This window comes from Monodelphis domestica, chromosome 2, assembly GCF_027887165.1.
Source record: "Monodelphis domestica isolate mMonDom1 chromosome 2, mMonDom1.pri, whole genome shotgun sequence".
NCBI classification, from domain to species: Eukaryota; Metazoa; Chordata; class Mammalia; order Didelphimorphia; family Didelphidae; genus Monodelphis; species Monodelphis domestica.
Window position 1 is genome coordinate 532,472,673 of NC_077228.1, and position 15,376 is coordinate 532,488,048.

The 15,376-nt window shown below is 56.4% G+C and overlaps 1 protein-coding gene across 2 annotated transcripts in view; it reads right to left on the bottom strand.

Moving 5' to 3' along the window:
* The window catches only part of NGEF (neuronal guanine nucleotide exchange factor), a 112,652-nt gene that overhangs the window by 39,806 nt on the left and 57,470 nt on the right, over nt 1-15,376 (bottom strand). The window contains exons 1-2 of one of the 2 annotated variants that reach the window (XM_056819978.1): nt 13,521-14,811; nt 12,652-12,797 (exon numbers count right to left, since the gene is read on the bottom strand). In XM_056819978.1, the coding sequence (XP_056675956.1) occupies nt 12,652-12,797; nt 13,521-13,630 (256 nt within the window). In that variant the 5' untranslated portion in view covers nt 13,631-14,811. Of the gene's footprint in view, nt 1-12,651; nt 12,798-13,520; nt 14,812-15,376 lie in introns of those variants that run through there. The other variant, XM_056819976.1, reaches the window with a different exon arrangement.

Below are 15,376 nucleotides of genomic sequence, written 5' to 3' on the forward strand. Positions count from 1 at the left end.
ACACAGCTTCTCCCTTGAAGACAGAGCCTTGGAGAATCCATGACCACCGAGCCCATGTCCCAGTGAAGATTGGGCTGGGGTGGGGGGTGACATTAGTGGTTGGAATCATTTCAGAGAAAATAGATTGGTGGCTCAGTGGACCGAGAGTCAGTCCTGAAGATGGGAGGTCCTGGGTTCAAATCTGACCTCAGACACACCTGAGCTATGTGACCCTGGGTAAGTCACTGGACCCCCATTGCCTAGCCCTTAAAGCTCTCCTGCCTCTGAGCCAATACACAGCACTGATTCTAAGACAGAAGCTAACAGATTGGAGATGTGCCAAAAGAAATGACAAATGGCACGGGCTGAGGGACACCTGGAAAGACTTCTATGAACTGATGCAAAGTGAAGGGAGCAGAACCAGGAGAGCAGAGTCTACGGGAGCAGAAATACTGTACGACAGTCAACTGGGAAGGACGAAGCCATTATCAGCAGAGCAAGTCCCCAAGACAACCACAATGAAGACGCTCCAATAGCCAAAGAGGGAACCGAGTGCAGATCAAGGCATGTCATCCTCCACTTTATTTCTTTCATGACCTTTCTAAAAAATTTTATGTGGGGGGCAGCTGGGTGGCTCAGTGGATGGAGTCAGGCCCAGAGATGGGAGGTCGTGGGTTCAAATCTGACCTCAGACACTTCCTGTGTGACCCTGGGCAAGTCACTTGACCCCCATTGCCTTGCCCTTACCACTCTTCTGCCTTGGAGCCAATACACAGTATTGACTCCAAGACAGAAGGTGAGGGTTTAAAATTTTTTTTTAATTTTATGTGAACATGGAAATATGTATTCCTTGAAAGCTCTGGTATAACTTATGTCAAACTCTTTACTGCTGTGGGGAGGGGGACGGTGAAAATCGGAATCACAAAATGTCAGACAACAAGGGTCAAAAATTATTTCACATGTAATTGGGAAAAAATTAAGTTAAAAAAAAAAGAAACTAGATCAGAGAGAAAGTCAAATTTTGTACAGGGTACTTTGTGCCACTCGGACCCAAAGTCCTGAAAGAATCACCGAACTCAGTGGAAGAATCACCACTCTCTGAATTGGGGTCATTATCCATCAACAAGTCTTCATTCAGCCCTGACTACATGGGGTCCCATTGGACGTCAGCAACTCAAGGGCAGGGCTTGTCTCCCTCTTCTCCCCATTTGTTTTGGCAGCCCTTGGCACCATGGCTGACACACTGTAGGTGCCTAATAAATGCTCAATTGACTAAGGGGCACTGGCAGTCCGGTGCTCAATGTTGGGCCATCTCTGCCTCCCAAGAGCTTCTCTGATGTTGGAGCAGAATAGACCAACAACACTTTCTTTAACCTTCAGCAAGACTTCTCCATCCACCTCAACCAAACAAAGGGCACCTGCTATGTGTACTGTGCTCTGTGCTGGGCATACAAGGGCAGAAATAAAGAGCTCCTGCCCAGAGGGAGCTTACATTCTTCTTTTGGAAATGGACTGACAGAAAATATTACAAAATAGAAAATAAATGATTTTGATTACATTAAAAAGTTCCTGTACAAACAAAACTAATTCAACCAAAATTAGAAGGGAAGCAACAAATGGGGAAAAAAAATCTTAACAAAAACCTCTGACAAAGGTCTAATTACTCAAATATATAAGGAGCTAAATCAATTGTACAAAAAATCAAGTCATTCCCCAACTGATAAATGGGCAAAGAATATGAATAGGCAATGTTCACATAGAGAAATCAAAATTATCAATAAGCACATGAAAAAGTGTTCTAAATCTCTCATAATTAAAGAAATGCAAATCAAAACAACACCTCACACCTAGCAGATTGGCTAACATGACAGCAATGGAAAGTAATGAATGTTGGAGGGGATGTGGCAAAATTGGGACATTAATGTACTGCCGGTGGAGTTGTGAATGGATCCAAACATTCTGGAAGGCAATTTGGAACTATGCCCAAAGGGCACTAAAAGACTGTCTGCCCATTGATCCAGTCATAGCACTGCTGAGTCTGTATCCCAAAGAGATAAGGAAAAAGGCATATACAAAAATATTCATAGCTGCATTCTTTATGGTGGCAAAAAAAATCAGAAAATGAGGGGATGTCCCTCAATTGGGGAATGACTGAACAGATTGTGGTATCTGTTGGTGATGCCATCTTATTGTGCTAAGAGGAATGATGAACCAGAGGGATTCCATGTGAACTGGACCGACCTCCAGGAAGTGATACATAGTGAAAGGAGCCCAACCAGGAGAACATTGTACACAAAGACGGATACATTGTGGCATGATCAAATGTAATTGACTTCTCTACTAGCACCAATGCAATGATCCAGAACTATTCTGAGGGACTTATGAGAAAGAATGTATCCACATCCAGAGAAAGAACTGTGGGAGCGGAAATGCAAAAGAAAAACAAATGATCGATTACATGGTTCTATGGAGATGTGATTAGGGTTTTGGCTTTAAACAGTCGCTCAATTGCAAATAGTAATAATATGGAAATGGATTTTGAACAGTGGTTCATGTAACACCCCCCCCCCCAAAAAAAAGGAAATGGACTGACACCTTCCTTGGATCTCTGGCCCCTAGATCCAAACCCTCCCCCTTGGGGCAATGCTGAAGGACAGTCAGAGTAAGGATGCTGGTGCCAGCCCTTCTGATGGATGCCTGCTTGGTCCTTCTGCAGGGTAGTCAACCCCTATCCAACAGAGTGCTGTTTCCATATCTTACCCAGGCTGTTCCTGGGGTTTCTGCTTAGTTCCAGGGTTCTTTTCACTGACTTTCTTGCCATCCTGGGGTCTGTTGTCTTTGTTATTTTGCTCTTTTCAGCTCCTCTGAGTCTTCTCGTGTTCCTCACCCCTCACTGTTTATTGGCCCCCCAGATTCCACCTGTGGCTCCCTATCACACAGTGGGCGTTGCCTTGGTTTCCCCATCCTTACACCCCCCTACCAATGGCATGTTTGGTCAGTTTAAAATAAGTCAAATTCCATAGCTAGAATAATAATTACTGTGACAGCATTTGAATAATGATGAACATTCCTAGGGAGTTACCCTCGTGTTCAGGATGACACGGGTTTGAGTCCAGTCTCTCCCCACTTCTGGTTGCCTGACTGTAGCCAAATCTCTTTACTTCTCAGTCCACCAGGGAGACTAAAAATACCCACAAATGCCACAAAGACAAAACCCCAGACCCTGTGGTGCCAAAAAGTCATCCTCTCCTCTCCCCCCATGATTCTGGAGAAAAAACACATCTAGATGGATCAGTGCAAGCCTGAGTCAGCATGGTACTGTGGAAGGAGCCTGAGGTCTGGAACCCAAAGACCAGGATTCAAATCCTGACTCTGCTACTTTCTACTGGCATCACCTTAGACGAGTCATTTCCCTTTCTCTGACCTTTAGTTTTGTCATCTGTAAAATGAGGGAGTTGAACTAGGTGACTTCTAGGGTCCCTTCCAGTTCTAAATGGGATCCCACAGTTAGTGCTAAAAGCACACATCCCTCCTGCTCCTGGGTCAGCCCCATCTGTGTCTGGCATGGCTCAGGTTTGGATAAAAACTGGTTGAAGTGAATATGAAGCACATGTGTACACACTCACACCAGCACACACTGTCTATGTGCTCTGAATTTCAGCCTGAATATTCTGAAACTGCTTATTATGGGCCTGCTGGCACATGACCCCTGCCAGGCTCTCCTCTGGGCTCTGCCCAGCTAAGATAAATGGGCAGCGCCTCCTGGTGATGCCAAGATGCCCACCAGAATCCACCCCACCAAATTCCCCCCATCAAAGAGAGCCCCACCACACCAGCTAAGTGGAGAACCCCAACATCCGGGAAGTTCGACAGGTCACCCCCAAAGGATGGAAAGCCAACCAGAGGGGCCGTGCTGTGCCACTTGCAGAACGAGCCTCTTCTCAAGATGCTGCCTTGTTAGTTTCCATTTCAGGGCCCCAGAAATCCCCGTGCCTGGCATTTTTGCTGCATACTTATTCCCAGAAACCTGAAGCCCCAGGATGTCAGGCAGGGGTCCCCAGACTTTTTACACAGGGGCCAGGGCCAGTTCACCATCCCTCAGACCGGTGGAGGGCCAGACTATTAAAAAAAATGAACAAATTTGTATAGCGCCATCTGGGACAGTGGAGGCTGCGGCGCTGGCTGGGATGGGCCTGTCACACCTGGCACAGCCCATCACTGCCACCACTATACCGGGCAGCAGGACACACAGTGTGGAATCCCCTCCCCCAGATCACCGCTCACCATGCTGACATGTTCCATTGTGCAGCCACATAAACCTTTGTGCGGCACCTCGTTCTCCTTCAGTTACTCTCAGAACAAGGCGCCACACAAAGGATGATGTCACTGAAAATAGTACTGTACGTGAGGGACACCATGCTTTGTGGCGCCCCCCACATATAGTACTCCAGGAGCACAGGATGCATCTCACTGACCACCAATGAAAGAGGTGCCCCTTCCGGAAGTACAGTGGGGGTCAGATAAATGGTCTCAGGGGGCCGCATGTGGCCTGTAAGCCGTAGTTTGGGGACCCCTGATATAAAGCTAGAAGGGACACAAGGGACTCCTTCATCTGGCCAGGCTCCATTTTACAGACAAGGAAACTGAGGCTTATGGAGGGGTGCCAAGCCCCCTGCCCAGTGCTCTTTCCACCTCTCACCTTCCTGCAGTGTTTTCAATCCAGTGGCTCACCCTTTTGCCAACAACAGGGGACAAATGTTGAAGGAGGAGCGGAGAAAGAGGAGGGACCTCAGGGCCCTCCTCAATTTCTTCTTTGTTATTCCTCTCTCATTCTCCAAAGGTGCCCAGGACAGTACCAAAGGCTCCAGAAAGTTCAATTTATGGCCTCAGCATTTACATCTTTAAAATGGGCACATCGGGGCTGGATTTCATGTCATAATGTCCAGACTGAAGAAAATGGTGGAGAAAATGTTAGTCGTGCAGCTTAAACTTAAAAGGGAGTCCTGGGGGCTAGCGAGGGGGCTCGGTGATTAGAAAGCCAGACCTAGAGATGGGAGATCCTGGGGTCAAATCTGGCCCTTAATACTTCCTAGCTGTGACCCTGGACAAGTCACTTCATCCCCATGGCCTAGCCCTTCCTGCTCTTCTGCCTTGGAATCCATACATGGCGTTGATTCTGAGATGGAAGGCGTATGGATTGTGAGGTCTGCCCTGGTTCTGGTTCAGAGAGCTGGTTGTTAAACACAGAGCATTCATTTCTCCCCGCTTTCCTTGCTTTAGTCGTGCTGCCCTCGGCATCTCCGCTGCCCTGTGCTCTTCACTCCTCAGACAGTCCCACAATGGCTCTGGGGTACAGGGGAGCCTTGGCTTCTGGGAGAAGTTGGGGGTCACTAAAGGCATTTGTCGCTTCCTGGCGGTAATCTCGACGGTCTCCTCCTCTCCCCATTGTGGTCCAGGGAGTTGTTGGAGCAACCACATACCATCTGGCATCTTTCATCCACTTTGTTTTCACTGTGTGGATGGTGAGGTCAGACTCTTGGGGGATGGGACTGACCACTCCCAGCAGCCTCTGGGGCTCCTATAACCAGTGACTTGCATACAGTAGGTGTTTAGTAAGCGCATGATTAAGAAAGGAAGCTTAGAGACATACACATACGGACACAGTGAGGGGAATAAAAACAGATGAATCTGTGGCCAAAAGTGGGCCTCTGGCCATCTGTTTACCCATCTCTACAATGGGTATAATCATACTTGCATCGTCTACTTCCTGAAGCTATCCTGGACCTTGCAATGGATGGGAAACGGGGGTCGCCCCAGCCCCCTCCCCACTGGATTAGGAAATTGGGTTGGTGGAGTCCAAGGAGCCAGACGCAGGGCTGGCCTGGAAGCTCTGGGAAAGCGATGCTGGGCAGCACAGAGGCTCCTTCATGCAGCCACTCATTTAGGCCGTGACGCCTCAGGCAGGGGCCTCCCTGGCCAACTTCTTCACCATCCGTGGAAAAGAGGGCCGGGATGAGGGCGAGAAGAGGGTAAAGGGGCTGGGCCAAGCCGTGGAAAAGAAGCAGCTTCTCAGCTCCGCTCAGAAGGACACGACGGCCATCCGTGCCACGCTAGGGGCGGCTCATCTCCAAAGCACAAGAATGGCACCCAGATGGGACTCTGAAATGGGGCCTGGACCGGGTGCCCGAGAGCCCGAGAACCCGAGAGTCCAGACTGGGTGCCTGAGAGACTGAGAGCCCAGACTGGGTGCCCGAGAGCTTGAGAGCCCAGACTGGGTGCCCAAGAGTCTGAGAGCCCAGACTGGGTGTCTGAGAGCTTGAGAGTCCAGACTGGGTGCCCAAGAGTCTGAGAGCCCAGACTGGGTGTCTGAGAGCTTGAGAGCCCAGACTGGGTGCCCGAGAGTCTGAGAGCCCAGACTGGGTGCCTGAGAGACTGAGAGCCCAGACTGGGTGCCCGAGAGCTTGAGAGCCCAGACTGGGTGCCCGAGAGCTTGAGAGTCCAGACTGAGTGCCTGAGAGCCTGGGAGCCCGAGAGCCCAGACTGGGTGCCTGAGAGCTTGAGAGCCCAGACTGGGTGCCTGAGAGCTTGAGAGCCCAGACTGGGTGCCCAAGAGTCTGAGAGCCCAGACTGGGTGTCTGAGAGCTTGAGAGTCCAGACTGGGTGCCCAAGAGTCTGAGAGCCCAGACTGGGTGTCTGAGAGCTTGAGAGCCCAGACTGGGTGCCCGAGAGCTTGAGAGCCCAGACTGGGTGCCCGAGAGCTTGAGAGTCCAGACTGAGTGCCTGAGAGCCTGGGAGCCCGAGAGCCCAGACTGGGTGCCTGAGAGCTTGAGAGCCCAGACTGGGTGCCCAAGAGTCTGAGAGCCCAGACTGGGTGCCTGAGAGCTTGAGAGCCCAGACTGGGTGCCCAAGAGTCTGAGAGCCCAGACTGGGTGTCTGAGAGCTTGAGAGCCCAGACTGGGTGCCCGAGAGCTTGAGAGCCCAGACTGGGTGCCTGAGAGCCTGGGAGCCCGAGAGCCCAGACTGGGTGCCCGAGAGTCTGAGAGTCCAAGAGCCCAGGAGCTCAGAACAAGAGCCCGAGAGCCTGGCAGCTCTGCTGCATCCTTCAGGTGATGGAAGGGGACATGGAGGCTCCCAAATCTTTGTCCAGGCTGTCCCTGGGGGGTGCCTGGAAAGCATTTCTCACTGGATGGCCAGAGCCTCCTAGACTGGCTCGTTTTCTTCAGATCTCAGTTCAGAGGCTTCCTCCTCCTCCTCCAGGAAGGCTTTCTTGGTTCCCCCGGGGGCTCAGGTCTCTTCTTCCCCCACTCCCTTTGTATTTGCTTACATCCTTGGGAGCAGAGACTCTTTCTAACCTGAGCACCTGCCCCCCTCCCCCGCCATTTCAGTCATTTGGGGGCCTCATTTGGGGTTTTCTTGGCACAAGTGCTGAAGTGGTTTGCCATTTCTTTCTCCAACTCATTTTGCAGAAGAGGAAATGGAGGCACACGGGTGAAGGGACTTGTCCAGGGTCTCACAGTTAGGAAGGATCTGAAGTCTGATTTGAACTCAGGAAATCCTCCAGGCCAGGTGCTGGATCCTACTGCAGAGTAGGCACTTAATGAAATGCTTGTTAATTGACTGACTAAAGGACATTCTGCCCCTCCAAATGCCAGGCAGGGCAATTGGTCCTTCATTTATATACAACGTAATGGCCACTTAAGACAAGCTGGCACCCTGGTTGGGGGGATGGGTTCGAGGGTTCCTCCTGAAGACCCCCAGCCCACTCCAGCCCACCCCGACAATTTATAGTCTCAGATGGGAGGCCTGGGAGACCTGCCAAGCGATGGGTTCAAAATCCCAACGGCCGCATCTGTGCTGCGGTTGGCCCCTGTGCATGCCGGGAATGGTCGGCTCTTGCCCATCTCTGATTCCAGCTCCTGCCTGAGACCTTCCTCCATCCTCACCATCCGTCGCCGAGCAGATCTCAAGCATTTCCACAGGCGGAGCCCTCGGGCACTTTGGGAAGGCTGAGGAGCCCCTCACAGGATGGCGGATGACGAGGGGAACCAAAGAAATCCCAGCAAAGGGCCCAACCGGGACTGCTCCGGGGATGCTGCTCGTCCCTCGGCTCACGCTGCCCACAGCGGGCCGGGGCTCTCCGGCCTCTCTAGGCACTGGTTCCAGCGGGCAGCGACATCCGTCTGCTGACCTGCTCTGGGAGCGCCTCTTCCATGGTGGGATTAAAGGGGGGCAGCCCAGGCCAGGCCCAGGACCGAGACTGGGGGGGTCCGGCACCCCCCTCCTTCCACAGATCAGGAAATGGAGGCGCTGGTGAGAGGACTCACTTTGTCCCGGTGCTGAAGGCCCCCCACTGTGGCCCAGGGCCCGCCACACTGCTTCTGGGGGCCTCCGAGGTCGAAACCTCTTCCCAAGAGGAACAATTCCTCAAACAAACGTCCTCCCATCCAACCTTTGTCGGGGCAGGAGGGGATTCAGCGGTCAGCCAGGCTCAGGGCGGGGATCCTGGGTTCCAATCTGACTTTAGACCTGCCTGGCTGCGGGACCCCAGACCAGCCTTGACCACTCCCAGGATGGGTCTGAGAAGGAAGGTGAGGCCCTGGCAGAGCCCCCCCCCAACACACCCCTCGAACCCAGCCCCTCCTTGGCAGCAGGATGAGGCCAGAACGCAAAGGACGGAGGCTCGGGGCGAGCCCAGAACAGTGTCCAGGATGGCTGAGAAGAGATCGACGGGCCGGCCCAGCCTCAGCCCAGCCCGGCTGCCCGGATTGGATCGACATCTTCCTCTTCAAGAAGGAAAAGCCGCAAAGGAGCAACGGGAGGCCCTACTTTGGGGCGGCTCTTCCAGCCCGCTTGGAACCTCCCTTTCCTCAAGTGAAGGAGAGTCTCCTCCATCGGCCTCAGTTCTTGTTTCTGCCGAGCTGAGAGGCCACAAAGACCTTTCCAAACGTTTGATCCCCACAACAGCCCGAGGAGGGGGAGCCACTGTTACCTCCATTTTCCTGATGAGGAGGTTGAGGCAGAGGCTAAATGACTTATCCAAGGTCACACACAGGCTGAGGTGGGATCTGAACTCAGATCTTCCTGAGCTCCACTGTGCCACCCACTGCACCACCCATCACTAACTGGTCTTGGAAGAGGGGGGAGAGGTGAGGAAGGCTGGCTGCCTTCTCAGGTGTGGTCAGTGTGGCACCCTGTCTGCTGCTTCCAAAGACCGAGACTTCCATCGGGGACGTGGGATGGGAGAAGAGAGTGAGCAGCGGGAAGGCATTTTCTCCAAAGCAATTTAAGAAAAGCTTTAAAAATGTGTAATTAAATATCTTTCTGCCCCCCCCCCCCCCATCTCTGTCTCTCTGTCTCTGTCTCTGTCTCTGTCTGTCTTTGTCTCTGTGTCTCTGTCTTTCTGTCTCTCTCCCTCTCCCTGTCTCTCTGACTCTTTGTCTCTCTCTCCGTCTGTCTGTCTCCCCAGGCTCTAGCTCTCTGTCTCTCTCTCTCCCTCTCTTTCTTGCTCTTTCTGTCTCTGTCTTCCTCTTTCAGTCTCTCTCCCTCCCCCCCTCCGGCTCTCTCTCTGTCTCTCTCCCTCTTTCTCTCTCTGTCTGTCTCTCTCAGTCCCTCTCAGTCTCTCTCCCTTCCCTCCAGGTTCTCTCTCTCTTTTTCTCTGTCTGTCTGTCTGTCTGTCTCTGTCTCTGTCTCTGTCTCTCTCTCTGTCTCTGTTTCTCCATCTCTGTCTCTCTCTCTGCCTCTCTGTCTCTCTCTGTCTCTGTCTGTCTGTCTGTCTCTCTCTCTGCCTCTCTGTCTCTCTCTCTGCCTCTCTGTCTCTCTCTCTGCCTCTCTGTCTCTCTCTGTCTCTGTCTCTCTCTCTGCCTCTCTCTGTCTCTGTCTGTCTGTCTCTCTCCCTCTTTCTGTCTCTGTCTCTCCATCTCTGTCTCTCTCTCTGCCTCTCTGTCTCTCTGTCTCTCTGTCTCTCTCCATCTCTGTCTCTCTCTGCCTCTCTGTCTCTCTCTGTCTCTGTCTCTCTGTCTCTGTCTCTGTCTCTCCCTCTGTCTCTGTCTCTGTCTCTTTCTCTCTCTGAGCTCTTCTTGAAACGGGAACACCGAAAGGAGGAAGATGCTCCTGGGCTGCTGCTCAGAGCCTGTGAAGGAGAAGGTGGCCATTTACAAAAGGTGGACGTCGAGGGTCCGAGGCTCCATCAGGGGAAGCTGAGGCCGGGCAGGGGAGGCCCCTGGCAGTGTGCCGGCTCCTGCTGGTCCTGGGCCTCCGGAGTGAATCCCCCCCAAACGGCCTTTCTCGAACCTGGACGGCCCCCAACGTGTCCCCTTTTCTTTAGACCAAACAAGCCTCCCTGGAGTTTCCCAGCAGCCCAAGGGCTCCATCCCTCCAGAAGCCCTGGGAGGCCCTGGTTGGTGGTTATTTAGGAGCCTCCAGCTGGGCCCTCCGTGTCCTGAGTGCCTGAGGGCCTGGGGAGGGTCGGCCCGGCTCCCAGCTCCAGCCTGCCTGCTGCTCATCCTCCCTCCCAGGAGGCTCCTGGAGCCGGCAGGATCAGCACGCCAGAGCCTCTCCTTTCACAGATCAGCAGGTAAACACCTGGGCCGGCCACCGATCCAACAGGAGGCAGAGAGAATAATGGAGCTGCCTGAGGTCACCACACAGGATTTGAATTCAGATCCTGCCATTCCGGAGCTGGGCTCTTTCTGTGGAATGGTCAGTTTAGAGTGGCCTGAGAACCTGGAGGCCCTCTTGTCCAGCTGCCCCATTTTACACTTGAGAAAGCGGAGGCCGCACACGTGAAGGTGCCCATCAAGGGCAAACAGGCAAGTCGGGGCAGAGGCAAGATTTGAACCCAGAGCCTTTAAGGCCTACTGACATGGCCTGAGAGGAGACAGAGACAGAGAATGATGGAGAGAGAAAGAGAGAAGAGGAGAGGAGAGACAGACAGACACTGTGTGTGTGTGCGTGTGTTGGGGAGCAAAGTTTGGCCACCTGGGGGGTATCAGTCTGTACGAGTCCTTGATTCTCCCAGGTAGACCGAGTGGCGGATGGGCTCCCCTTTTGGGGCTGGCCTCAGACGGCTCCCACATGGGCTCCAGCCTGGCCGAGACCTTCCCAGCTGGCAGCTCCGGCTGCCCTGCGTGGAGGGACTCGCACTCATGCCCTCCTGGAGTTGAGGGTTCCCTCCACTGAGGGCCTCCAGCGGCTGCCTCCGTGTGCAGGCCCCCAAGGGAGTGTGAGAGCCCACCCGGCCCACAGACACGGACAAGGTACCCCGCTTGGAACGGCCCGTTCTGTGAAAGCCCGTTCTGTGAAAGAGGGGAGGCAGCTAAAGGGGGGACCAAACCCAGCATCCAGCCCTCGGATTTCAGCCAGGTGGCTCGGTGGAGACTGGAGTCCTGGGTTCGAAAGGGACCTCAGACACTTTAGCTGGGTGACCTTGAGCGAGTCACTTAACCCCCATTGCTTAGCCTTTACTGCTCTGCCAGGAGCGGATAAACTGCTGTTGGTTGTAAGACAGGAAGTCGGGGTGTTCATGCGTTTCTTTTTAAAGAGGTAACCAAGCGTCCAGTGAGGAAGCCCTCTGCCAATGAAGACTGGCCCCTGCTCTACAAGGGGAGGCTGAAGTTGCCTGGGACACCTGAGGTCATGGGACTTGTTGAGGGTCACCCAGCCAGTAAGTAAGGAGCTGACTTGAACTCAGATCCTCGGGGGCACCTGCTGATCCGGGCCCAGAAGGGTGGTCTGAGTCTGGGGCCTTGTGGGGCCTCCCCTCCTGACACAGGAGGTGGGGGGGAATGCCCTCTCCTGGGGTTGCTCTTGGCCCCCCTGGAAGTCCTGCTCTGGGGGCGCACTGGGAATCGGGAGGGAGGGAGGGAGGGAGACGACACAAGTTCAAATCGAGCCTCAGACCGGACTAGGTATGTAACCCCGGCAAGTCATTTAACCAGGTGGCCTCCGTTTCCTCATCTGTGCAATGGGCTGCGACGGAGAGGACTGCCCAGAAAAGCCCCGCTGGGGTCCCCCGTGGGCCAGTGCCTGGAGCGCAGTAGGGACTCCCTAGGGGCTGCCTCCAAAGGGAGGCTGGGGAGGAGCCCCATCTCTCTGGCATCCCCACTCTCTGCTACCCGCCTTGCTTCTCTGGCACTCATCAGGCTTCCCGATGACCCCGCAGCTCTCGCACCCAGAGCCAGGAGGGAGCTCGAGGCCACCCGGACCATCTCCTTTTGGAAACTGAGGCACCAGCCCCGGGACTCGGAGCCGAGCCAGCCTCCTTCCACTCCCCTGGCGCACCGATGGAAATGGCGGCGCAAGTCCCCAGCCAGCACTCCTCCCGCGGGCTCTCCTAGCCTCTCCGGCCTGGCCAGGCCCCAGCAGCCGCCTCCGGCTCCCACTTTCCATGCCCTCCCACCCCGCCCGGCCTCCTGGCAGCCCTCCGGCCAGTCCGGCCCGGCCCAGCCCCGAGTGGGCTCGCAGCGCAGCCAGGAAAGTCTCGGCGCTCCTAGCTACGGTTGCCAGGTAGGAGGGAACGTGGCAGACCCCGCGCGCCAAGGAGGACGGTGGAAGCGCACCCGCCCGCGAGGCTGGCCGGGGAGGGGGGAGGGAGGGAGGCGGGCGGGCGGGAGGACCCCCTGCGCCCCGGCGCCCCCGAAGCCCCTCCAGAGCCGCCCCGCAGCCCGCCGTTACCGATCTGCTCGATGAAAATCTTCCACGAGTCCGCGGGGATGGGGTGGATCATCTTCAGGGCCTCCGTGAGCGTGGCCGGGCTGTCCGCGGCCAGGGCGGGGTACTCGTCCGGGGTAGCCACGGTGCCAGGGGTGGACGGAGACTCGCTGGGAGGCGGAGCCACGGAGGGACGGAGACGGAGAGACAGAGACAGAGACAGAGACAGAGAGACAGCGAGACAGCGAGTCACTTTTCAGCAGGCGGGCGGGGACCTTTCCTGGGGGGGGGGGGGCTGGCCGCAGAGGCAGACGGGCGCCTGCGGGGGGGGGGGGCTGGCCTCCTCCTCGGCCGCACTTTCGCTCGGGCTATATACGGAGATTCACCCCTCCCGCCGCACGTGGCTCCAGCCCAAGCCTTCACGTTCTCTCTGCTTGCAAACAAGGTTGGGGAACTTGGCCCCGCCCTCCGGTGCCCCCCCCCCCCGCGGATTTCGCACCCCGGACTCGGGCCGCTAGGAGCGGGGTCCCACTCACCTGCCGCCCCTCCCCCCACCCGTCCCTCCGAGCACTGTCGGATCTGACAGCGAAGCGGCCCGGAGCGGACCGAGGAAGAGAGCGCAGGGAAGCGGCTCCGAGGCGGATGACCTCCGGCGGGGCTAGCGGGCGGGCGCACAAGGACCTGCTCCTGCCCTCCGCCTCCACTTCCCCGGGGCCCTGGGCGGGGGCGCAGCCTGCCCTCAGGGAGCCCGGGGGCTGCTGGGGCGGAGGAGGCGGCTGGGGGGGGGGGGAGGAATGGGAAGGGGCGCGCGGTAGGGGGGAAGCCAGACGGGCAGGAGAAGAGAGGGGCGCGGGGGACGCTGGACGCGGAGGCGGCGGGGCCCCTTCTCTCACCTGCCGGCCAGGTGTCCCGCCGCCGCCGGCTCCCGGGGGTCGCTCTCGGAGGAGGAGCCCTCATGGTCCACAGCGCAAGCAGCACTGAAGGCGGCGGCCAGCAACTCCATGAGGGGCCCGGGCTGCGGGGAGCTGGGGAGCTAGGGAGGGCGCCAGGGAGGGCGCAGCGCGCTAGCTGGACCCCGAGCTGCTGCCGCTGCTGCCGCTGCTGCCCCTGCTCGCGAAGCTGCCGCCGCCGCCGCCGCCGCGCCGCGCCGCCGCCGCCGCAGCCCTGCTGGAAGGCTCCTGGGGGTTGCCACGGTAACGGGAGAGGCGGGAGGCGGGAGGCGGCGGTCACAGCCTGCGACGCAGCGCCCACAGCAGCAGCGGGAGTGCCCCGAGAGGAGGCAGCAGCGCGGCGCAGCGCAGGGCTGGGCAGGACAGGGCTGGGCTGGGCAGGCAGCAGCAGGCAGGGCCGGGCAGGGCAGGGCAGGGCTGGGAACAACACCGACGCCCCAGTGAGAGTGAGAGAGCTCAGCTGGCTGCCACTGACTTTGACTTGGTTCCATCTCCCTGCTGACTGGTGACCTTGGGCAAGTCTCTTCCCTTCCCGGGCTCTCAGGCGGAGCTTGATGGTGGCTTTGCCATTTCCTGCTTGTTGTGACCTTGGGTAGGTCACTTCACTTCTGGGGCCTCAGTTTCCTCATCTGTCGAATGAGGGCTTGGTTCAGTGGCCCTCGAGGCCGTCTAAGGTGTTGAACTTTATTCGGTCTCGGAGCTCTTTCCTCCCAGCAGTCTCCAGAAGGAGGCTGCCGGGGTAGTGCGGCTCCCATTGTAGAGAGAAGAAGCAGCTTGGCTCTGTCCCCGGGCTCCGGATATCCATAGCGGGCTTATTCTGACTTTCCCCTCGACTGTCTCCAGTAAAGCATTCACAGGGAGGGGGCAGCTGGGTGGCTCAGTGGGTGGAGAGCCAGGCCTAAGGATGGGAGGTCCTGGGTTCAAATCTGGCCTCAGACACTTCCTAGCTGGGTGATCCTGGACACCTCAACTGCTTCTCTGCTTTGGAAGCCTAAGATGTAGGTGGGGGGGAACCCCAGAGAGGGGCCTTTGGAAGTTTTTCCATTTTACAAATCAGGGAACCGAAGCTCCCCAGTGAGCCAGCAGGACTCTGCTCCAGCACCCCTGGGTGCCCTTCCTTTGGGTCCTGGGACTGGAGCCACGCTTGACTGCGAGGTCCTCCTCCAGCATTTCAGAAGTGGAAACTGACCTCGGAGGGGAAGAGCCCCGCCCACATCTAGTCAGTTACAGGCCCAGCCCCACCCCCCCAGATGCCCCAGTCCTAGGCAGTCCAGAGCTGGTTCCAAAGGGGGGCGGGGAAGTTTCCTGCAGGTTCCTCAGCGGAAAGGCAACCCCCCCCTTTTACCTAGGGGAAGGGGCGTGGCTTTAACCAAAGCGGCTCACTCACCAGGAACTTTGGGGACCCCCAGAGGGACTCATTTCATGCTTCCCTTCCGGAGGATGCCCGGAGGAAGGAGTCCTCTGGCCGGCCCTCCTCTAACTCCGCTCACACCACCTGTGGGGCTCAGGGAAGTTACACCCTCCGCCTCAGTTTAGACTCGCTGCCCCCCCCCCAGGCAGCCGAGGGGCCCCTCCCCCTGGCTCCCTGCTTGGTTGCTGGGGAAGACCCAGATCTAATCCAGGATGGAAAGTGCTTAAGTCTCTGATTCAGCACTTTAAGTATCCTAGGTACTTAAGTATCTGGTTAAGCCTTTTCCTGATCACTTCCTTCCTGGCTTAGACCAGTTTAATGTTCCCCTTGATTGCCTTCAGGTATCTTAAGGATTCAAGTTATGCCAGGAATGGAATGGTTGAGCCCC